Consider the following 25897-nt stretch of genomic DNA (forward strand, 5'->3'; position numbering starts at 1 on the left):
ACAGCACCCTGGAGTATAAGCATTAGTGTCACAGCACCTTGAAGTATAAGAATTAGTGTCACTGCGCCCTGGAGTATAAGCATTAGTGTCAGGACACCCTGGAGTGTAACTATTAGTGTCACAGCACCCTGTAGTATAAGCATTATTGTCACAGCACCCTGTAGTATAAGCATTATTGTCACAGCACCCTGGAGTATAAGCATTAGTGTCACAGCACCCTGGAGTTCTGATTGGCCACATGCATTATGGTTGGCTGCCAGCAGCATTGGGTTTGTCTAGCATTATGACCATAAATAATTAGATTTAGTCTCTCACCAGCAATATGAGGCACCCCAGTATGAGGCTCAAGGCACCCTAGTTTGAGAACCACTGATCCAGCTCATGTGTATTCACCAGCTGCTCTGTTATAGAGGGTTGTGGTGTGTGCACCATCCTTAGTAATCTTTAGGTAAACAAACGAAAAGGACAATACTGTACAAGAAATGATCATTAAAGTGAGAATTCACACAAGGTGAAATTGCAGATACAGTTCATACCTCCCAACTGTCACGATTTTAGAGGGACAGTCCCGATTTTCGGGTCCTGTCCCGCTGTCCCACCCGCGGCAGGCATTGTCCCGCTGCGGGGGGGGTGGCAGTTGGGAGACCCCCAATCTAGTAGAATAGACGCTGTGCGCATGCGCACAGCGTCTATTCTCGTATGAAAATGAGGTCGCGGCTAATTAGCATAAGCCGCGCCCTCATTTGCATACGCCCCGCCCCTTTTCGGACGCTCGCGCGGCTTCGCCGCACGAGTGTCCCTATTTCATACGGACAGAAGTTGGGAGGTATGGATACTGGCAGGTACACAAACCACATAGAATAAGAGAAGTGGCACTGTGCCTGTATTATACCATACAGAATAAGGAGTCAGATACTGGGAGATACACCCGCCACACCGAATAGGAGAACCATTGTATCCTGACGTCTTACTCTTAAAAGTGACGCCTCTCTCATATAAGGATGGGGGGGCACACCTGCTCATGAGGATCCCTGGGCACAGTGGCATAAGCCAGGGCGAGGGGCTCAGTATGTGGAGCAGAGAACCATCCTATCCTGACGCCTCTTTCATATAAGGGGGGAACCTGCTCATGAGGATTCTTTATAGGTTCAAGCCAGAGTTAAATTATATATTAATAAATGAATTAGCTGCACAAATAATGGGCATAATGACATTTTAGGAGACAATAAGTCTGAGGATTGTCAGCGTACGGCCGATGTATGAGCTTCACGTCTCACTGGCTTTTTAAAATGAAGAGCGCAGCGTTCGTCGTCCGCGCCCCACCCGGCGCTCCTGCATAATTTACTTGTTGTCAATTTGTATAGGCACATTACACATGCAAATTGAGCTGGCTGCGCAAACAGCACTTAGAGATGATAAAAACACATTTACCGCGGCTACAGAGGAAGGATTTATTTCACTTTCTCACCCAGGTCAAGCAATACATGTATCTTACGATTGTGTGTACCAAATTTGGTTGTAATTATATTGGCAAATTATTCTCTATAATCTTATTATTTTTAGCTGTCTCCTTGTGCTCTAGATAATTAGCTTTCTTTGCTAAGCTTAAGAAAAAAAATAGAGAGAGAGAGAGAGGGAGCGATGGCGCGGGAGAGCGGGGGAACCGGTTATAGAAGTGGAAAGGTACCGCTCCATTATCTGTTTAGGATTTTAAATGCAATTCCTCCTATTTTGGAGGCTTTGTGTAAATTAAAAATGTCATAGTTGCTAATATTGGACGTGTGGCTCATTCCGCGCTGAATTAGGGCCCCTGAAACGCCTGCGTTTGCTACTAGATATCTCAGCCACTTTTATATGTTAATCTGTGCTAATGAATTCCACAACCCGTAGCTAGCGACAGATGACTAAAATTATTACCACTTATAGAGATAGGCTTTTTTCATTTAAAGTTCAATTCAAATTGCTGCTATAAACAGCCTGACACACAAAGATACCTCCCATAATTATGATTCGTTTATCTGCCGCTCTGTCCCCCCAGTCTCAGGTTTAGCTGCCGGCAACACCGCACACGGCCTGGGATCCGGCTCTGCAACAATCCCATATAAATTGGTAATGTGGGTATAATGCCTCCAGCCAGGGGGGGGGGGGGGGGGGGGGGGGCACACCTTTCTCAGGCGGTGGCAGGTTGCACACATTATCTGGTCACATACCTGCTTCCTGTCACACACCTCCTCCCATCGCACATCTGATCTGATCTGCCACTCCTGTTGCACCACCCCTGCAACCTGACCCCCGTTTTTTGCCATCCCTTGAATAAAATAAATTTTCATTACTCATACAATCTGGCAATCCAATCTATCAATCTACGAAGCCAATCCATCAATAAGTGCAACACACACCACGATTGTATCACACCTGCACCTGAAAAGAGCGCAGGTTACATAAACCCCCTTTTTGTATGATCTGGTCACATACCTGCTTGCTGTCTCACACCTGATCCTGTCACACACCTCCTCCCATCGCACACCTGATCCTGTCACACACCTCCTCCCATCGCACACCTGATACAGTCACACACCTCCTCCCATCGCACACCTGATCTGGTCACATACCTGCTTCCCGTCACACACCTACTCCCATAGGACAACTGATCCTGTCACACACCTCCTCCCATTGCACACCTGATATGGTCACACACCTCCTCCCATCGCACACCTGATCCTGTCACACACCTCCTCCCATCGCACACCTGATCCAGTCACACACCTCCTCCCATCGCACACCTGATCTGGTCACATACCTGCTTCCCGTCACACACCTACTCCCATAGGACACCTGATCTGGTCACATACCTGCTTCCTCACACACCTGATCATGTCACACACCTCCTCCCATTGCACACCTGATATGGTCACACACCTCCTCCCATCGCACACCTGATCCTGTCACACACCTCCTCCCATCGCACACCTGATCCAGTCACACACCTCCTCCCATCGCACACCTGATCTGGTCACATACCTGCTTCCCGTCACACACCTACTCCCATAGGACACCTGATCTGGTCACATACCTGCTTCCTCACACACCTGATCATGTCACACAACTCCTCCCATTGCACACCTGATATGGTCACATACCTGCTTTCTGTCTCACACCTGATCCTGTCACACAACTCCTCCCATTGCACACCTGATCTGGTCACATACCTGCTTCCTGTCTCACACCTCCTCCCATCGCACACCTGATCTGGTCACATACCTGCTTCCTGTCTCACACCTGATCCTGTCACACACCTCCTTCCATCGCACACCTGATCTGGTCTCACATCTGATCCTGTCACACACCTCCTCCCATCGCACACCTGATCCTGTCACACACCTCCTCCCATTGCACACCTGATCTGGTAACATACCTGCTTCCAGACACACACCTCCTCCCATTGCACACCTGATCTGGTCACATACCTGCTTCCCGTCACACACCTGATCCAGTCACACAACTCCTCCCATCGAACACCTGATTTGGTCACATACTTGGTTCCCGTCACACTTGATCCTATCACACAACTCCTCCCATCGAACACCTGATTTGGTCACATACCTGCTTCCTGTCTCACACCTGATCCTGTCACACACCTCCTCCCATCGAACACCTGATTTGGTCACATACTTGGTTCCCGTCACACTTGATCCTATCACACAACTCCTCCCATCGAACACCTGATTTGGTCACATACCTGCTTCCCGTCACACACCTCCTCCCATTGCACACCTGATATGGTCACATACCTGCTTCCTGTCACACACCTCCTCCCATCGCACACCTGATCTGGTCACATACCTCCTCCCATCGCACACCTGATCTGGTCACATACCTGCTTCCAGACACACACCTCCTCCCATTGCACACCTGATATGGTCACATACCTGCTTCCTGTCACACACCTCCTCCCATCGCACACCTGATCTGGTCACACACCTGATCCTGTCACACAACTCCACCCATCGCACACCTGATTTGGTCACATACTTGGTTCCCGTCACACACCTGATCCTGTCACACAACTCCTCCCATCGAACACCTGATTTGGTCACATACCTGCTTCCTGTCACACACCTGATCCAGTCACACAACTCCTCCCATCGAACACCTGATTTGGTCACATACTTGGTTCCCGTCACACTTGATCCTATCACACAACTCCTCCCATCGAACACCTGATTTGGTCACATACCTGCTTCCCGTCACACACCTCCTCCCATCGCACACCTGATCTGGTCACATACCTGCTTCCTGTCTCACACCTGATCCTGTCACACACCTCCTCCCATCGAACACCTGATTTGGTCACATACTTGGTTCCCGTCACACTTGATCCTATCACACAACTCCTCCCATCGAACACCTGATTTGGTCACATACCTGCTTCCCGTCACACACCTCCTCCCATCGCACACCTGATCTGGTCACATACCTGCTTACCATCACACACATGATCCTGTCACACACCTCCTCCCATTGCACACCTGATATGGTCACATACCTGATATGGTCACATACCTGCTTCCTGTCACACACCTCCTCCCATCGCACACCTGATCTGGTCACACACCTGATCCTGTCACACAACTCCTCCCATCGCACACCTGATTTGGTCACATACCTGCTTCCTGTCACACACCTGATCCAGTCACACAACTCCTCCCATCGAACACCTGGGGCGAAATGTAATAGGGTGTGATTTTTTAGACATGTGCGATTTTTGGTCAAAAACGGCCGAAATCGCACATTTTCCGAAAATCGCACATTTAATAGGTTGAAAATCGCACATTTAATAGGTTGAAAATCGCGGTAAAAAATCACACTTTTTACCGCGAAATCGCACTTTTAGAAGTGCGATTTTTAGTCACATTTCAATTCGCATCCAGATGTTTTCCCATTATAAAGTATACAACTCGCAAATGTAATAGGGTGCGATTTTTGGTAAATGTTACCAAAAATCGCAAAAAAAATAGACCAGGTTCTGACAGGCGAATTTGACAGAACCATGCACAGATCATTGAGATCTGTGCATGGTTCTGTTAATAAAAATGTGTAAAAGTGTTTTTATAAAAAAAAACGGCGTGGGGTCCCCCCTCCTAAGCATAACCAGCCCCGGGCTCATTGAGCCGGACCTGGTTCCAAAAATACGGGGGGACAAAAAGCATAGGGGTCCCCCGTATTTCTGAAACCAGCCCCGGACTCTTGGACCGGTCCTGGTTCCAAAAATACGGGGGACAAAAAATCTGGGGGTCCCCCGTATTTTGAAACCAGCACCGGGCTCCAACAGCCCGCGGTGTCATGCCACAGCCGGGGGACACTTTTTATACAAGGTCCCCCGGCCAAAACATGAGCACCGTGGCTGGTCAGCCTTGGACGGGGTACCTGGAGGAGTGGGGACCCCCCCAATAAAGGGGTCCCCCCCCCAGGCTTCACCCGTCCAGGGCTGAAGCCCGGGGCTGTCACCGGCGTCCGTGGCCAGTGGACGCCGGCCTGATAGGGTTAAATCCATCATACATATCATTACATTGCTTTTTACCGGCGAACTACAAGTGCCAGCAGACCTCCCCCGCATGCTGGGACTTGGAGAACCACAAGTCCCAGCATGCGGGGCATTAATGGGCCCCGCTGGGACTTGTAGTCCACCTGTAAAAAGAATGTTTATAAAAAACACACACACAGAGAAGTACAAGTTTATTACACACACACACCTCACTTTTACACCAGCGTTACTTACCATTCCTGGATCCAGCGCTGGTCTGGCTGCTTCACAGCCGGCTCCCCCCGAACTGACAGGCAGCGGGGAGAACCGGCTTTCTCCGTTGCTTCTAACAGCTTCTGTAGCGCTGTCCGAGTGCTACAGAGGCTGAGAGCGTGATTGGCTGAGCTACAGTATGCGTCTCCATGGAGACGCATAGCTCAGCCAATCAGGACTGAGCTATGCGTCTCCATGGAGACGCATACTGTAGCTCAGCCAATCACGCTCTCAGCCTCTGTAGCACTCGGACAGCGCTACAGAAGCTGTTAGAAGCAACGGAGAAAGCCGGTTCTCCCCGCTGCCTGTCAGTGCGGGGGGAGCCGGCTGTGAAGCAGCCAGACCAGCGCTGGATCCAGGAATGGTAAGTAACGCTGGTGTAAAAGTGAGGTGTGTGTGTGTAATAAACTTGTACTTCTCTGTGTGTGTGTTTTTTATAAACATTCTTTTTACAGGTGGACTACAAGTCCCAGCGGGCCCATTAATGCCCCGCATGCTGGGACTTGTGGTTCTCCAAGTCCCAGCATGCAGGGGAGGTCTGCTGGCACTTGTAGTTCGCCGGTAAAAAGCAATGTAATGATATGTATGATGGATTTAACCCTATCAGGCCGGCGTCCACTGGCCACGGACGCCGGTGACAGCCCCGGGCTTCAGCCCTGGACGGGTGAAGCCTGGGGGGGGGACCCCTTTATTGGGGGGGTCCCCACTCCTCCAGGTACCCCGTCCAAGGCTGACCAGCCACGGTGCTCATGTTTTGGCCGGGGGACCTTGTATAAAAAGTGTCCCCCGGCTGTGGCATGACACCGCGGGCTGTTGGAGCCCGGTGCTGGTTTCAAAATACGGGGGACCCCCAGATTTTTTGTCCCCCGTATTTTTGGAACCAGGACCGGTCCAAGAGTCCGGGGCTGGTTTCAGAAATACGGGGGACCCCTATGCTTTTTGTCCCCCCGTATTTTTGGAACCAGGTCCGGCTCAATGAGCCCGGGGCTGGTTATGCTTAGGAGGGGGGACCCCACGCCGTTTTTTTTTTTACTTTTTTTTTTTTGCACAAAATCGCATTTATGAAAATGCGCACATTTTCATGACTGAAAATGCGCACATTTTCATGACTAAAAATCGCGGCAAATCGCATTTTTTGCCGCTAATTCGCATCTCATTACATATGCGAATTCGTGGCAAAAAACGCGATTTTTAAAGGTGCGATTTCTGGCGAGTTTGGAACTCGTCCAAAAATCGCACCCTATTACATTTCGCCCCTGATCTGGTCACACACCTGATCCTGTCACACAACTCCTTCCATCGAACACCTGATTTGGTCACATACTTGGTTCCCGTCACACACCTGATCCTGTCACACAACTCCTCCCATCGAACACCTGATTTGGTCACATACCTGCTTCCCGTCACACACCTCCTCCCATCGCACACCTGATCTGGTCACACACCTGCTTACCATCACACACACATGATCCTGTCACACACCTCCTCCCATTGCACACCTGATCTGGTCACATATCTGCTTCCAGACACACACCTCTTCCCATTGCACACCTGATATGGTCACATACCTGCTTCCTTGTCACACACCTGATCCAGTCACACACCTCCTCCCATCGCACACCTGATCTGGTCACATACCTGCTTCCCGTCACACACCTGATCCTGTCACACAACTCCTCCCATTGCACACCTGATCTGGTCACATACCTGCTTCCCGTCACACACCTGATCCTGTCTCACAAGTCCTCCCATTGCACACCTTTTCTGGTCACATACCTGCTTCCGGTCACACACCTGGTCCTGTCACACATCTCCCCCCATCGCACACTTGATCTGGTCACATACCTGCTTCCCGTCACACACCTCCTCCCATCGCACATCTGATCTGGTCACATACCTGCTTCCCGTCACACACCTGATCCTGTCACACAACTCCTCCCATCGAACACCTGATTTGGTCACATACTTGGTTCCCGTCACACTTGATCCTATCACACAACTCCTCCCATCGAACACCTGATTTGGTCACATACCTGCTTCCAGACACACACCTCCTCCCATTGCACACCTGATATGGTCACATACCTGCTTCCTGTCACACACCTCCTCCCATCGCACACCTGATCTGGTCACACACCTGATCCTGTCACACAACTCCTCCCATCGAACACCTGATTTGGTCACATACCTGCTTCCTGTCACACACCTGATCCAGTCACACAACTCCTCCCATCGAACACCTGATCTGGTCACACACCTGATCCTGTCACACAACTCCTCCCATCGAACACCTGATTTGGTCACATACTTGGTTCCCGTCACACACCTGATCCTGTCACACAACTCCTCCCATCGAACACCTGATTTGGTCACATACCTGCTTCCCGTCACACACCTCCTCCCATCGCACACCTGATCTGGTCACATACCTGCTTACCATCACACACATGATCCTGTCACACACCTCCTCCCATTGCACACCTGATCTGGTCACATACCTGCTTCCAGACACACACCTCCTCCCATCGAACACCTGATCTGGTCACATACCTGCTTCCAGACACACCCCTCCTCCCATCGCACATCTGATCTGGTCACATACCTGCTTCCCGTCACACACCTGATCCTGTCTCACAAGTCCTCCCATTGCACACCTTTTCTGGTCACATACCTGCTTCCCGTCACACACCTGGTCCTGTCACACATCTCCTCCCATCGCACACTTGATCTGGTCACATACCTGCTTCCCGTCACACGGCTCCTCCCATCGCACACCTGATCTGGTCACATACCTGCTTCCCATCTCACACTTGATCCTGTCATGCGCCTGATCCCATTGCACACCTCATCCTGTTGCACACTTTGTCCTATCAGACATTTGACACACCTGATCTTGTTGTCCACAACACCCATAGAGGGAGAATAAATGAGTGTGCCGAGTGTAGCGAGGCACCAGGCCCACTGCGTGGCAAGTGCAGCGAGCCCGCAAGGGGGGGGGGGGGGGGGGGCGATCCACGTCCCCCCTAGTCGGGATTTCGGCGCTCAGGATTCCGACCGCTGGGATTTAGTATTAATCCCGCCCGAACACCTGCTTCCATTGGACACCTGATCCCATGACACACTTCCTCTAGTCACACACCTGATCCTGTCACACACTGTGGTGTGACTGACTCGTTGCACACCTGATCCCGTCGCACACTTTCTCCTGTCATACACCTGATCCCGTCTCACACTGTGGTGTCACTATGACTTTTCACACACTGTGTGTAATGTGCGTGGGTGTATGCAGTGATGGTGGTGGGCTGAGCCCTCAGCCGGGACCGCTGTTTAGAACGGCCACGGCAAAGCCCTACGCTGACTCTGTTGGCCGTCCCGGACAAGTGACTACAGGCTGCCGGGTGCTAGGCTTCTCCTTTAGTCGCAGCATTCGAAGGAGCGAGTTAAGCCCGCTCCGACCCCGATGCAACCAGGTTTTATGTTGGGACAAACCCACGGTGACCGTCAGGGACTGGACCAAAAGGCAGATCTTACTAATAGGGCCTATCTGGACAATTCACCCTAACTAACGGCACCAGGCCAAGGACGGGGAGCGTGACCCAGTCACAAACACCGGAGCGAATAATAACGGGGTGCCACCAAACCAAATACACGCCAACACAAAATGGTACTCTTATAATAACGGTACCCCAAAACAGGCGCGAGCCCACAACCGTGAGCCTCTCTGAATATCGGAGAGCTGGACTAGAAAAATAACAGAAACTGAAAACGACGGGCAGTTTGCCCGTAAATATAAAAGTAAAGGAACCGGGCTCCACTGGAGCACTTACGTAACCGGACGGGACCACCGGCAGCACAAGATGGTAACGTGCTCACCTGGGGGGACTTGGCAGGACCAGATGGAGATATAGCCAATCAAGAAGGATTCGGACCAGGACTGGAAACACAACTGCAGCAAGGTAGCAGCTGGACCACGGCAGCAACACCAGGGTTGGTGCACAGCTGCAACACAGCGCTGAAAGCACCTGAGGCAAGGTGGACCGGGACAGCAGAGTACTGCAGGAACTCTACAGTGAGCAATATCACCGGCGGGGCTGAGCTGGGCCAGCTCCCTTAAGAGGGATGCACTGGCCAATCAGCTGCCGCCGCCGGACCAAGCCCCCAACTATCTTAAATTGTTAACAGCTGATCAGGCGCGCGCTGTACGGCGTCTACTAGTTGCCTGGCAACCTCCGGGAGCCGCGGCCCGATCAGAAACACTGTCCCCCGGCCAGGCGGAAGTGTACGGGACGCCCTTCTCAGGGCTCCCAGTGCGACTGACACTGTGATGTCACTATGACTCGTTGCACAACTGATCTTGTCGCACACTTCCTCCTGTCGTACACCTGATCCCGTCACACACTTCCTGCTTTCATACACCGGATCCCGTTGCACACTGTGGTGTCACAATGACTCATTGCACACCTGATCCTGTTGCACACAGTGGTGTCACTATGACTCGTTGCTCACTTGATCCCGTCGCAGAATGGGGTGTCACTATGACTCGTAGCACACCTGATCCCATCGCACACTGTGGTGTCACTATGACTCGTTGCACTGTGGTGTCACTATGACTCGTTGCACACTTGATCCTGTCGCAGACTGCGGTGTCACTATGACTCGTTGCAGACTGCGGTGTCACTATGACTCGTTGTACACCTGATCCAGTCACACACCTGATGCCATCGCACACTGTGGTTTCAGTATGACTCGTTGCTGTCAGACGCCGCCGCCGTGCAGTCGCCTCCCCGTCCTCCGGGGTGCACGGCGGGCGGTCCTCTGACGATCAGGACGTTGCTCGGCAACGCCCCGAGCGTCAGCAACGTCCCGAGCGTCGGTGACGTCACGCCCGGCGCCCGAGCATCGGGGCGTTGCCTAGCTACCACGTTCTGCTGCCCGGCGTCCTTCCCCGCCGCGTCATCACGACGCGCCCCGCTCAGTGTGCTGCACGCACACTTCTCCTATAAATGGAGATTGCTCAGTCCAGCAAACCGCTGGTTATAAGATTGCATAGGCACCCTGGGTGTCTTTCTCGTTTTCTTCAGCCCACACCGCAGTTCCTTCCCTGCCTTGCACTCGTGGTCTCTCCAGCTGCCATACCCGGATTTCTTCCCTCCCTGTTGTCGGTGGATCCTGCAGCTCAGAGGATCCGTGCAGACTTTTTCCCTGGCTTCCGGCTTCCTGCAGTCTCCTTGGAGATATTCCTGTCTTCTGCCTTGTGCCCTGGAGTGGTATCGTTACACACTCCTTATTCCCATTTATTCCTGCTGTACCGTGGTTTATTATTTTATGTATTGTTATCAGTGCTAGGTTCAGTGTGCAGGGGTTACTAGGACGCCCGTCCATTCCCGTGTCCATCTCCCCGCCATCTGTCTCGGCCACCGGGGTCATTCAGTTAGCTCTCCCCTTGCTCACCTCGTTCCTCCAACGGTAGGTTGTGGCCACCACCTAAGACGCTTTGGAGGGCACCGGAGTTGTACAGGCTTAACCCGTGCTTCAAACGTGGCTGCCGTGCGAGAAGATTTAGGGCCTCCGCACCTACCGTGGGACGTACTGGGTGACAACGGAGTTAGGGGCCGAGACAGTTTCTTCCCTACCAGCGCTGACCATCTCCACCTCCGGGTCAGTCACCTACCCTCGCTACTACACAGTGGGCCTCCAGGGCTATCGCCCTTCGTTACCCTGTTGATTCCTCTGTGGCCCATGTCGACCGGTGATGATTACCAGCTAGGACCCATTTAGCTTCACAGTTACCGGGTCTCCTAGCACGTCTGAGCCGTCTCGATACCTCCACTTTGGATTCCTGGCACCTTGTGCCTAACAGTATAACCAGCCAACAGTGTTGTGGGCCCATTCACCTCCGCAGTGAACGGTCCATATTCCCTTACCGCTATTTTTTCATTTTTTATTGCTTGGTCGTCATGGATCCCAACGCGGCCCAAGCTCTGGCCAATCAGGTTTCGCTCCTGACCAAACAGCTACAGGATTTGTCTATTAAGGTGGAGACCAAACTCTCAGCGCCAAGTTTAGACGTTATGCCGCCGACTCTGGGTGGAATGATCCAGCCCTACGGAGTCAGTTTCGCCTAGGTCTGGCGGATAACGTTAAGGATGGCTTGGTACAATATCCCTCTCCTCCTTCTTTGGATAAATTAATCCTTTTAGCCATACGAATCGATCGGAGGATTAGGGAGAGACGGTGCGAAAGAGAGGCTCAAGCGTTACCCAGTTGTGAGCTCCCAGAGGAGGCTCCCCCAGACCTGGGTGAACCCATGCAGCTTGGGGCTACCAGGTTATTTTCTAGGCTCACTCCCAAGGAGAAGGCCCGACGACGTTCCTTGGGGTTATGTATGTACTGTGGATCTAAGGATCATATCCTGAACAAATGTCCCCTGTTACAGGGAAACGGCAGAGCCCAGAAGTAATGGGGAGTATCTTCTCGGGCCTTTCATTGTTTTCCCCATCTGATTCGTTGTTTATCCCAGTTAGTTTCAGTTCCTGGGAGGGTAAGGCGTTAGTGGATTCTGGCGCCGCAGCCAATTTTTTGGATAGTAAAATTGTCTATGATTTGGGTTTACCGCTGCAACTGTTGACGTCCCAGCTCACCGTTTGCGGATTAGACGGTAATACCCTGCTCGGTGGAGCAATCACTCATTTTGTTGAGTTATTGGATTTTCGAGTTGGACTTTCCCATTCGGAGAGCATAAAGTTTTTTGTTCTTCAGTGTCCCATTACGCCTATTGTGCTTGGCCTTCCCTGGCTTAAGAGACATAACCCGGTCTTTGATTGGCGGTCTGGGGAATTGATACGGTGGGGTAAGGAGTGTTTTGAGCATTGTATCAGTTTTCCAGCTCTTCTCACCACTTCCATTCCTGCTGGGTTACCTGCCCAGTATGCGGAATTCGCTGATGTTTTTTCTAAAAAAGAGGCGGACTCTCTTCCTCCGCATCGCCCGTATGACTGCGCCATTAATTTGTTACCGGACTCTAAATTACCCAAGGGTAGATTGTACTCTTTGTCTTTGCCTGAAGAGAAGGCAATGCAGGAGTACGTGGAGGAGAGCCTAAAAAAAGGCTTCATCAGAGCCTCGAAATCTCCAGTTGGAGCAGGTTTTTTTTTTGTTAAAAAAAAAGACGGGACCTTACGGCCCTGCATTGATTTTCGTCACTTAAATGACATCACGGTAAAAAATTCTTATCCTTTACCGTTGATCTCTGTTCTTTTTGATCAGTTGCGTGCAGCTGTGGTTTTTTCTAAGATTGATTTACGCGGAGCGTATAACCTCATCCGCATCAAGGCGGGAGATGAGTGGAAGACGGCGTTCAACACTCACTCGGGCCATTATGAGTACTTAGTCATGCCGTTCGGCCTTGCCAACGCACCCGCTGTGTTCCAGGACCTCATCAATGATGTTCTCAGGGAGTTTTTAGGTATCTTTGTTGTGGTGTATCTTGACGACATTTTAATTTATTCTTCTTCTTTGGATCTTCATCGCCAGCATGTCAGGGCTGTGCTTCAGAAGCTTAGGGAGAATAATCTTTTTGCCAAGCTCGAGAAATGTGAGTTCGAGGTAGATTCCATTTCGTTCCTTGGTTACATTATCTCTCCCAAGGGTTTCGCCATGGATCCTGTCAAGCTTAAGGCCATTCGGGAGTGGGTGCAACCTTCGAATTTGAAGGCGGTTCAAAGATTTTTGGGCTTCGCGAACTACTACAGGAGGTTTATTTCCCACTTCTCAGATATTGTCTCCCCCATTGTGGCCCTCACCAGGAAGGGAGCCGATCCTGCATCCTGGCCGGGTTCTGCCATTGAGGCCTTTAAAGAGCTCAAACGGGCATTTTCTTCGGCGCCCATTCTTCGACACCCCGATCCCGAATTCCCTTTTATCCTCGAGGTAGACGCATCAGAGATTGGCGTAGGTGCGGTGCTTTCTCAAATGGACAAACTGGATGGCTTGCTACATCCTTGTGCTTTCTACTCCAGGAAATTCTCGGAGGCCGAATGCAACTACGATGTCGGTAATAGGGAGTTGCTGGCCATTAAATGTGCCTTAGAAGAATGGAGGCATTGGTTGGAAGGGGCCAAACATCAGGTCACGATCTTTACCGATCATAAAAATTTGGCATATTTACGTTCAGCCAAGAGATTGAACTCGCGGCAGGCGAGGTGGGCTCTGTTTTTTGCCAGGTTTAATTTCTTAATTTCTTATCGACCTGGGGCAAAAAATGTTTTAGCAGACGCCTTGTCCAGGAGTTTTGCGGCCACGCAAGATCCAGTTTCTCGCCCCGATCCCATTATTCCACCTTCATGCATTCTGGCCGGATTCACGCAAGGGCTTCTGGATTCGGTGCTGCTGGCCCAAAGTTCGGCTCCTGCCACCACTCCCGAGGGTAAATTATTTATTCCCCAGAAGCTCCGGGAAAAGGTCTTTTCTGAATTCCATTCATGTAAATCCGCCGGCCATCCGGGGGTTTCCAAGACACTTTCCTTAATGTCGCGTGCGGTCTGGTGGCCAAACATGAGGACAGAAGTTGAGCAGTTAGTGTCCAGATGTAACGCATGTGCTCAGAACAAATCTTCTCGTCTTTCCCCCATAGGGCAGCTGGTGCCGTTACCGGTGCCTGATCAACCTTGGACACACATCTCCATGGATTTTGTTACGGACTTTCCACCATCATTGGGTTTTAATACCATTTGGGTTGTGGTCGACAGATTTAGTAAAATGGCACATTTTGTGCCCCTCAAAGGCTTACCCTCGGCTAAAACGTTAGCCTCCTTATTCATCACCCATATCTTTCGGGCTCATGGCCTGCCCTCTGACATTGTTTCGGACAGAGGTGTCCAGTTCGTTGCCAGTTTTTGGAAAGCAGTGTGTGTAGCCCTGCAGGTTAAACTTAGTCCATCAACGGCCTTTCACCCACAGTCGAATGGTCAGACGGAACGGGTTAACCAATCCTTGGAACAATTCCTACGGTGTTACGTTTCCAAGACCCAAAGGGACTGGGTGGAGAATCTGCCTTTCGCGGAGTTTTCTTATAATAATGCTTGGCATACCGCTACCAGGATGTCCCCGTTTTTCTGCAATTACGGTTTCCACCCTAGAGCAAATTCTTTCTTTCCCACAGATGCCAAAGTGGGTAATTCTAGGTGGGTGGCGTCGAAGAGAAAGGTCTGGCGCATGGTTCGGGGAGCGCTCCTCTCTGCTGCCAGGTCAGCCAAACACTTCTCTGACCGCCACAGGAGACCGTGCCAGTTCAAGGTTGGGGACTGGGTCTGGCTTTCGACCAAGAATATCAAGCTCCGGCAATTCTCACGCAAATTGGGTCCACGTTTCATCGGTCCCTACAGGATTATCAAAAAGGTTAACCCGGTCGCTTTTAGATTAGGGCTGCCCCGCTCTCTCAGGATCTACAACACTTTCCATTGCTCTCTTTTCAAACCTGCTCTTCAGCCGGTTGTCCGCAGGCCAGTGCCCATTTTACGTCAGGGCCAAAAGGAGTATGTGGTTGATTCCATCCTGGATTCCAAGACTTCCAGAGGGAGGATCTTCTTTTTAGTACATTGGAAAGGTTTTGGACCGGAAGAGAGGTCGTGGGTCGCTGATCAAGATCTCCATGCTCCTTCACTCAAGAGGAGGTTTTTTCTGTCGTTTCCGGACAGGCCCGGTTTCAGAGGTCGGTTGACCTCTCCTCGAGGGGGGGGTACTGTCAGACGCCGCCGCCGTGCAGTCGCCTCCCCGTCCTCCGGGGTGCACGGCGGGCGGTCCTCTGACGATCAGGACGTTGCTCGGCAACGCCCCGAGCGTCAGCAACGTCCCGAGCGTCGGTGACGTCACGCCCGGCGCCCGAGCATCGGGGCGTTGCCTAGCTACCACGTTCTGCTGCCCGGCGTCCTTCCCCGCCGCGTCATCACGACGCGCCCCGCTCAGTGTGCTGCACGCACACTTCTCCTATAAATGGAGATTGCTCAGTCCAGCAAACCGCTGGTTATAAGATTGCATAGGCACCCTGGGTGTCTTTCTCGTTTTCTTCAGCCCACACCGCAGTTCCTTCCCTGCCTTGCACTCGTGGTCTCTCCAGCTGCCATACCCGGATTTCTTCCCTCCCTGTTGTCGGTGGATCCTGCAGCTCAGAGGATCCGTGCAGACTTTTTCCCTGGCTTCCGGCTTCCTGCAGTCTCCTTGGAGATATTCCTGTCTTCTGCCTTGTGCCCTGGAGTGGTATCGTTACACACTCCTTATTCCCATTTATTCCTGCTGTACCGTGGTTTATTATTTTATGTATTGTTATCAGTGCTAGGTTCAGTGTGCAGGGGTTACTAGGACGCCCGTCCATTCCCGTGTCCATCTCCCCGCCATCTGTCTCGGCCACCGGGGTCATTCAGTTAGCTCTCCCCTTGCTCACCTCGTTCCTCCAACGGTAGGTTGTGGCCACCACCTAAGACGCTTTGGAGGGCACCGGAGTTGTACAGGCTTAACCCGTGCTTCAAACGTGGCTGCCGTGCGAGAAGATTTAGGGCCTCCGCACCTACCGTGGGACGTACTGGGTGACAACGGAGTTAGGGGCCGAGACAGTTTCTTCCCTACCAGCGCTGACCATCTCCACCTCCGGGTCAGTCACCTACCCTCGCTACTACACAGTGGGCCTCCAGGGCTATCGCCCTTCGTTACCCTGTTGATTCCTCTGTGGCCCATGTCGACCGGTGATGATTACCAGCTAGGACCCATTTAGCTTCACAGTTACCGGGTCTCCTAGCACGTCTGAGCCGTCTCGATACCTCCACTTTGGATTCCTGGCACCTTGTGCCTAACAGTTGCACACCTGATCCAATCGCACACTGTGGTGTGACTATGACTTGTTGCACACCTGATCCAGTCGCACACTGTGGTGTGACTATGACTCATTGCACACCTGATCCTGTTGCACACTGTGGTGTCACTATGACTCGTTGCACACCTGATCCCATCACATACTGTGGTGTCACTATGACTCGTTGCACACCTGATCCCATCACATACTGTGGTGTCACTATGACTCGTTGCACACTTCCTCCTGTCATACACCTGATCCCGTCTCACACTGTGGTGTCACTATGACTCATTGCAACACCTGATCCAGTCACACACTGTGGTGTCACTATGACTCGTTGCACACCTGATCCCATCTCACACTGTGGTGTCACTATGACTCGTTGCACACCTGATCCCGTCGCACACTTCCTCCTGTCGTACACCTGATCCCGTCACACACTTCCTGCTTTCATACACCAGATCCTGTCGCACACTGTGGTGTCACAATGACTCGTTGCACACCTGATCCCATCGCACACTGCGATGTCACTATGACTCATTGCACACCTGATCCTGTTGCACACTGTGGTGTCACTATGACTCGTAGCACACCTGATCCTGTTGCACACTGTGGTGTCACTATGACTCGTTGCACACTTGATCCCATCGCACACTGTGGTGTCACTATGACTCGTTGCACACCTGATCTCGTCGCACTGTGGTGTCACTATGACTCGTTTAACACCTGATCCAGTCACACACCTAATCCCTTTGCACACTGTGGTTTCAGTATGACTCGTTGCACACCTGATCCCATCGCACACTGTGGTGTCACTATGACTCGTTGCACACCTGATCTTGTCGCACTGTGGTGTCACTATGACTCGTTGCACACCTGATCCCATCGCACACTGTGGTGTGACTATGACTTGTTGCACACCTGATCCCGTCGCACACTGTGTTTATCACTATGACTCGTTGCGGCATTCCTTTTCAGCAGACCTGACTGTCATTTCTTTTACTACGTCCCGTTGCTGCCCCTGACTCCAGATGGCCATATGCACTAAGCTTCGGCCTTTTGGCTAAGAACAAGTGTAGTATCTGTTCTTATCCATAGGTATGGACTACTGGCCTCTGGCAGAGAATAGAGAAAGGCTGGACTGAGTAGCTGCTCTGATGGGTGGAGGACCCCCCCCCCCCCCACTGGTAGGAGGGGGGGGGGTAACACTGGGTCTAGTAGTTTGGCTCTCTTGACGGGGTTCTTGGCCCCCAAAGGATGAGACAGCGAATGGCTCAGTCTAGTATTCATTCCCAAGGAGCGGAGAAAGGCTGGGACTGAGTAGATTGCTTGCTTTTCCGGGGGTAGGGCCCCTCTGATGGGGAGACCACGGCAAGCCCAGCTTAGTACCTTAACTTTGGGATCGGAGAAACACTGAGACTGAGTAGATTGCTCTTCTGAGGGGGGCTTCAGCCCCTAAGGGAGTCATTCGAAAAGCCCAGTGGAGTATCCATTCCCATGCCAGGTGCTGGAAAGTGCACTATGATGGGAGCAGAGAAACACTTGGTTGGACGCTGATCGGTCGGCTGCCTGAAGTCCGAGGCTGCACTGTGCCTCCGGGGAAACTTGGGGGTGCCGAACATGCACGGGTGATCCCAAAATCACCATGCACTTGTAAGCACTAGCACTGTGCACTTCCCCTCTAGGTTAGGCTGCACGTACTTACGGACAATTTTTCACCCCCCCACCCCGGCCTCCTGGCTGGGGTCTCTTTATTATTTCTCTTCTCACGTTTGTGCACTTTTCCACGTTTTCTGTAGTGTGTCACTTGTTTTGATCCTTATGGGCCTACCATTCCCCAATGTACCAAAGCTCTTATCCTTTTGGAGAAAGCTTCGGTCCCCTGGAGTGCAACCCCGAGCCACAAGGCGGAGGGAAGCCTAATGCGGGTCTCTCCAAACCTTCGGGTGCGGAGGACCCACCGTCCTGACCCTTCCGGGGGTTGAGGAAAGCGGGTCTCATTAAGCTTCGGCAAAGAGGACCCACCGATCCCTTTTTTCCCTCTTCGGCCTTATGGCTGAGAGGGGTTAGGGGAGTAACGGGGCCTTTGTAGGCACAGCACTGGTGGTGGGAGCACACCTCGGGCTCCCCGAGTTAAATAAATAAAAGCTTCAAAAGGTGATAAAGTGGAGAGTGATACACAACCAGCCAATCAGCTACTACCTGTCATTTTTAAAAGCCAGCCTATAACATGACAGTTAGGAGCTGATTGGCTGGCAGGTTATCACCTTTTGAAGCTTGATACATCGGGCCGTGTGTAGTATTGGATGTTCCTGCGTGTAGCACCCTCGCTGTGCCCTGGGCTCCGACCTCCAGAATGTGAGTGTGGCTTACTGACCCCACAGCTGTGCTGATACCCGGAATGTCGGGAGTGGCCCTGGGTCACCATTGCTGCCCGCCACAGTGCCGAGTATGGGGGTCTGTATAACGCTCTCCAGGCCGGCCGTGTGCATCAGGGAGTCACAGGACACCGCCACTGTGCTGCTGGGAAAGGACGGACACTGACAGAGATCACAGGGGGAGCATTTATATCACTTGCACTCACAGGTTCCGGACTTCCGGTCTGTAATGCCGCGGTCTCCATAGTAACAGTGTACACTTCCGGTGAGCGGTTCAGGCCTCTCTTCCGCTCCGACGTCGTTGCCATTGGCTCGCCGTGTGGCCCCGCCCACTTATTGGGCGGTACTGTACATGGCGGATACCTGATACACAGTGACAGAGATGTGGAGCGGGCTGCTGCCGGCCGGGGCGAGGGAGAGCGACCTGTCCGAGGAGGAGGAGGCCGGGGCGGAGGAGGAGCAGGCGGCGGAGGAGGCCGGGGTGTCCGAGAGCTGCGTCACTGTGCGTGCTCCCCCCTACACCGGCCCTGTACCCCCTGTCACCCCCACACCGGCCCTGTACCCCCTGTCACCCCCACACCGGCCCTGTACCCCCTGTCACCCCCACACCGGCCCTGTACCCCCTGTCATCCCCACACCGGCCCTGTACCCCCTGTCATCCCCACACCACCGGCCCTGTGTCACCCCCACACCGGCCCTGTACCCCCTGTCATCCCCACACCACCGGCCCTGTACCCCCTGTCATCCCCACACCGGCCCTGTACCCCCTGTCACCCCCACACCGGCCCTGTACCCCCTGTCATCCCCACACCGGCCCTGTACCCCGTGTCACCCGCACACCGGCCCTGTACCCCCTGTCATCCCCACACCGGCCCTGTACCCCCTGTCACCCCCACACCGGCCCTGTACCCCCTGTCATCCCCACACCGGCCCTGTACCCCCTGTCATCCCCACACCGGCCCTGTACCCCCTGTCATCCCCACACCGGCCCTGTACCCCGTGTCACCCCCACACCGGCCCTGTACCCCCTGTCACCCCCACACCGGCCCTGTACCCCCTGTCATCCCCACACCGGCCCTGTACCCCCTGTCATCCCCACACCGGCCCTGTACCCCCTGTCATCCCCACACCGGCCCTGTACCCCGTGTCACCCCAACACCGGCCCTGTACCCCCTGTCACCCCCACACCACCGGCCTTGTGTCACCCCCACACCGGCCCTGTACCCCCTGTCATCCCCACACCACCGGCCCTGTGTCACCCCCACACCGGCCCTGTACCCCCTGTCACCTCCACACCACCGGCCCTGTGCCACCCCCACACTGACCCTGTACCCCCTGTCACCCCCACGTGAGCCCTGTACCCCCCCCCCCGTGTCACCCTCATGCGGGCCCTGCAGCCCCCCTTGTCACCCCCACGCGGGCCCTGCAGCCCCCCCGTGTCACCCCCACACTGGCCCTGTACCACTGTGTCACCCCCACACTGGCCCTGTACCCCCCGTGTCATCCTCATGCGGGCCCTGTACCCCCTGTCATCCCCACACCGGCCCTGTACCCCCTGTCATCCCCACACCGGCCCTGTACCCCCTGTCACCCCCACACCGGCCCTGTACCCCCTGTCACCCCCACACCGGCCCTGTACCCCCTGTCACCCCCACACCGGCCCTGTACCCCCTGTCATCCCCACACCGGCCCTGTACCCCGTGTCACCCCCACACTGGCCCTGTTCCCCCTGTCATCCCCACACCACCGGCCCTGTTTCACCCCCACACCGGCCCTGTACCCCCTGTCACCTCCACACCACCGGCCCTGTGTCACCCCCACACTGACCCTGTACCACTGTGTCACCTCCACACCGGCCCTGTACCCCCTGTCACCCCTACCTGAGCCCTGTACCCCCCCCCCCGTGTCATCCTCATGCGGGCCCTGCAGCCCCCCCGTGTCACCCCCACACTGGCCCTGTACCAGTCTGTGTCACCCCCACACCGGCCCTGTACCCCCCGTGTCACCCTCACACGGGCCCTGCAGTCCCCCCGTGTCACACCAATGCGGGCCCTGCAGTCCCCCCGTGTCACCACCACGTGGACCCTGCAGCCTCGCCCCGTGTCGGCCCTGTAGCCCCCCGTGTCACCCCCACGCGGGCCCTGTAGCCCCCTGTGTCACCCCCACGCGGGCCCTGTAGCCCCCTGTGTCACCCCCACGCGGGCCCTGTAGCCCCCCGTGTCACCCCCACGCGGGCCCTGTAGCCCCCCGTGTCACCCCCACGCGGGCCCTGTAGCCCCCCGTGTCACCCCCACACGGGGCCCTGTAGCCCCCCGTGTCACCCCCAAGCGGGCCCTGTAGCCCCCCCCGTGTCACCCCCACGCCGGCCCTGTACACTACTGTATCCTGTCTCCAACATATCCCGTCCTGCGTTACTATCCCTCCATCACTGATCCCGTTGTATGTGTAATGTTACTAAATTGTTTTATGTTTTATTTGCAGAAGTTTTTGGATCTACAGAGGAAGCGGCAGGAGTTACAAGCCGAGTGTGTGCGCAGGGAGAGGAGGGCGCAGCGCAGGAAAGGTAACGCAGCCCATGTGGCAATGTACCTCGCTGTTACATACCATCATCCTCAATGTTACAGCACCCAGGCTGCCTGCCACTCTGCCATCCGGCTGATGGTGGGGTTCACTCGCTTTCTATGTTTTACTGAGCGTATAATTATAAAATCCAAGGGGAATAATTGCCCCAAGAGGGTTCTCTAGGATGTCCTGTGATCATTGTGTAATACATATTGGTGTCTATACCATGTGACCACAGCCAGCAATGTGCCGCTGTCCTGACCTCCTGTCTCTTGTACTTCTTACTAGGAAAACGTAAGCGCCAACAGCCAGGAGATCTGAAGATGGACCCAAGGTATTGAGAGTTGCCTTATTGGGGGCAATATTAATGATGATGATGATGACTGACCTGTTAGGACATTGTATAAATGCTCTTGTCCTGTGTCTAGCCCAGCTCCGGAGAAGATATCCCCTCTGGACACTCTGCAGAAGTACTTTGGGAACAATGACCACCTGGAGCCTCCGGTGTGCCAGAAGGTCCTGAAAAAGGTGAATGATCATGTGTAGGGGTTTCCTGTCTGTGTCGTCCGCCCCCCACCCATCGTTATCTCTAACTAGTACATAGTGACCGCGTCACCCGGCGTAGAGGTTTCCTGTCTGTCATCCCCGTTATCTCGCACTAGTACATAGTGACATCACCCGGCTTAGGGGTTTCCTGTCTGTGTCATCCCCCTGTTATCTCCCACTAGTACATAGTGACATCACCTGACGTAGGGGTTTCCTGTCTGTGTCATCCCCCTGTTATCTCGCACTAGTACATAGTGACATCACCCGGCTTAGGGGTTTCCTGTCTGTGTCATCCCCCTGTTATCTCCCACTAGTACATAGTGACATCACCCGGTGTAGGGGTTTCCTGTCTGTGTCATCCCCCTGTTATCTCCCACTAGTACATAGTGACATCACCCGGCGTAGGGGTTTCCTGTCTGTGTCATCCCCCAGTTATCTCCCACTAGTACATAGTGACATCACCCGGCGTAGGAGTTTCCTGTCTGTGTCATCCCCCTGTTATCTCCCACTAGTACATGGTGACATCACCCGGCGTAGGAGTTTCCTCTCTGTGTCATCCCCCTGTTATCTCCCACTAGTATGTAGTGACATCACCCGGCTTAGGGGTTTCCTGTCTGTGTCATCCCCCTGTTATCTCCCACTAGTACATAGTGACATCACCCGGTGTAGGGGTTTCCTGTCTGTGTCATCCCCCTGTTATCTCCCACTAGTACATAGTGACATCACCCGGCGTAGGGGTTTCCTGTCTGTGTCATCCCCCTGTTATCTTGCACTAGTACATAGTGACCGCGTCACCCGGCATAGGGGTTTCCTGTCTGTGTCATCCCCCTGTTATCTCGCACTAGTACGTAGTGACATCACCCGGCGTAGGGATTTCCTGTCTGTGTCATCCCCCTGTTATCTCCCACTAGTACATAGTGGCATCAGCCGGAGTAGGGGTTTCCTGTCTGTGTCATCCCCCTGTTATCTCCCACTAGTACGTAGTGACATCACCCGGCGTAGGAGTTTCCTGTCTGTGTCGTCCCCCTGTTATCTCGCACTAGTACATAGTAACATCACCCGGCGTAGGAGTTTCCTGTCTGTGTCATCCCCCTGTTATCTCTCACTAGTACATAGTGACATCACCCGACGTAGGGGTTTCCTGTCTGTGTCATCCCTCTGTTATCTCCCACTAGTACATAGTGACATCACCCGACGTAGGGGTTTCCTGTCTGTGTCATCCCCCTGTTATCTCCCACTAGTACATAGTGACATCACCCGGCGTAGGGGTTTCCTGCTGTGTCATCCCCCTGTTATCTTGCACTAGTACATAGTGACATCACCCGGCGTAGGGGTTTCCTGCTGTGTCATCCCCCTGTTATCTCGCACTAGTACATAGTGACATCACCCGGCGTAGGGGTTTCTTGCTCTGTCATCCCCCTGTTATCTCGCACTAGTACATAGTGACATCACCCGGCGTAGGAGTTTCCCCTCTGTGTCATCCCTCTGTTATCTCTCACTAGTACATAGTGACATCACCCGGCGTAGGGGTTTCCTGTCTGTCATCCCCCTGTTATCTCGCACTAGTACATAGTGACATCACCCAACGTAGGAGTTTCCTGCTGTGTCATCCCCCTGTTATCTTGCACTAGTACATAGTGACATCACCCGACGTAGGGGTTTCCTGCTGTGTCATCCCCCTGTTATCTTGCACTAGTACATAGTGACATCACCCGGCGTAGGGGTTTCATGATGTGCCATCCCCCTGTTATCTCGCACTAGTACATAGTGACATCACCCGGCGTAGGAGTTTCGTCTGTGTCATCCGCCTGTTATCTCGCACTAGTACATAGTGACATCACCCGGCGTAGGAGTTTCCTGTCTGTTTCATCCCCCTGTTATCTTGCACTAGTACATAGTGGCATCACCCGGCGTAGGGGTTTCCTGTCTGTGTCATCCCCCTGTTATCTCGCACTACTACATAGTGACATCACCCGGCGTAGGGGTTCACTGTATGTGTCATCCCCCTGTTATCTCCCACTAGTACGTAGTGACATCACCCGGCGTAGGAGTTTCCTGTCTGTGTCGTCCCCCTGTTATCTCGCACTAGTACATAGTAACATCACCCGGCGTATGGGTTTCCTGTCTGTGTCATCCCCCTGTTATCTCCCACTAGTACATAGTGACATCACCCGGCGTAGGAGTTTCCTCTCTGTGTCATCCCTCTGTTATCTCTCACTAGTACATAGTGACATCACCCGGCGTAGGGGTTTCCTGTCTGTCATCCCCCTGTTATCTCCCATTAGTACGTAGTGACATCACCCGGCGTAGGAGCTTCCTGTCTGTGCCATCCCCCTGTTATCTCGCACTAGTACATAGTGACATCACCCGACGTAGGGGTTTCCTGTCTGTGTCATCCCCCTGTTATCTCGCACTAGTAAATAGTGACATCACCCGGCGTAGGGGTTTCCTGTCTGTGCCATCCCCCTGTTATCTCGCACTAGTACATAGTGACCTCACCCGACGTAGGGGTTTCCTGTCTGTGTCATCCCCCTGTTATCTCGCACTACTACATAGTGACATCACCCGACGTAGGGGTTTCCTGTCTGTGTCATCCCCCTGTTATCTCGCACTAGTACATAGTGACATCACCCGACGTAGGGGTTTCCTGTCTGTGCCATCCCCCTGTTACCTCGCACTAGTACATAGTGACCTCACCCGACGTAGGGGTTTCCTGTCTGTGTCATCCCCCTGTTATCTCGCACTAGTACATAGTGACATCACCCGACGTAGGGGTTTCCTGTCTGTGTCATCCCCCTGTTATCTCGCACTAGTACATAGTGACATCACCCGACGTAGGGGTTTCCTGTCTGTGCCATCCCCCTGTTACCTCGCACTAGTACATAGTGACATAACCCGGCGTAGGAGTTTCCTGTCTGTGTCATCCTCCTGTTATCTCGCACTAGTACATAGTGACATTACCCGGTGTAGGGGTTTCCTGTCTGTGTCATCCCCCTGTTATCTCGCACTAGTACATAGTGACATCACCCGACGTAGGGGTTTCCTGTCTGTGTCATCCCCCTGTTATCTCGCACTAGTACATAGTGATATCACCCGGCGTAGGGGTTTCCTGTCTGTCATCCCCCTGTTATCTCGCACTAGTACATAGTGACATCACCCGGCGTAGGAGTTTCCTCTCTGTGTCATCCCCCTGTTATCTCGCACTAGTACATAGTGGCCGCGTCACCCGGCGTAGGAGTTTCCTGTCTGTGTCATCCCTCTGTTATCTTCCACTAGTACATAGTGACATCACCCGGCGTAGGAGTTTCCTGTCTGTGCCATCCCCCTGTTATCTCGCACTAGTACATAGTGACATCACCCGGCGTAGGGGTTTCATGTCTTTCATCCTCCTGTTATCACGCACTAGTACATAGTGACATCACCCGGCGTAGGAGTTTCCTCTCTGTGTCATCCCCCTGTTATCTCCCACTAGTACATAGTGACATCACCCGGCGTAGGGGTTTCATGTCTTTCATCCTCCTGTTATCACGCACTAGTACATAGTGACATCACCCGGCGTAGGAGTTTCCTCTCTGTGTCATCCCCCTGTTATCTCGCACTAGTACATAGTGACATCACCCGGCGTAGGGGTTTCATGTCTTTCATCCTCCTGTTATCACGCACTAGTACATAGTGACATCACCCGGCGTAGGAGTTTCCTCTCTGTGTCATCCCCCTGTTATCTCCCACTAGTACATAGTGACATCACCCGGCATAGGAGTTTCCTGTCTG

General features: G+C 53.3%; 1 protein-coding gene across 1 annotated transcript in view; it reads left to right on the forward strand.

Moving 5' to 3' along the window:
- The first annotated feature begins 19299 nt into the window (after positions 1-19299).
- The window catches only part of FAM204A (family with sequence similarity 204 member A), a 60936-nt gene continuing 54338 nt past the window's right edge, over positions 19300-25897 (forward strand). Inside the window, exons 1-4 of the mRNA XM_083149937.1 lie at positions 19300-19520; positions 21500-21581; positions 21869-21914; positions 22009-22108. Of these exons, the coding sequence (XP_083006063.1) occupies positions 19401-19520; positions 21500-21581; positions 21869-21914; positions 22009-22108 (348 nt within the window). The 5' untranslated portion in view covers positions 19300-19400. The remainder of the gene's footprint in view (positions 19521-21499; positions 21582-21868; positions 21915-22008; positions 22109-25897) is intronic.

Source organism: Crinia signifera, chromosome 6 (assembly GCF_055691185.1).
Source record: "Crinia signifera chromosome 6, ASM5569118v1, whole genome shotgun sequence".
Lineage (NCBI taxonomy): Eukaryota > Metazoa > Chordata > Amphibia > Anura > Myobatrachidae > Crinia > Crinia signifera.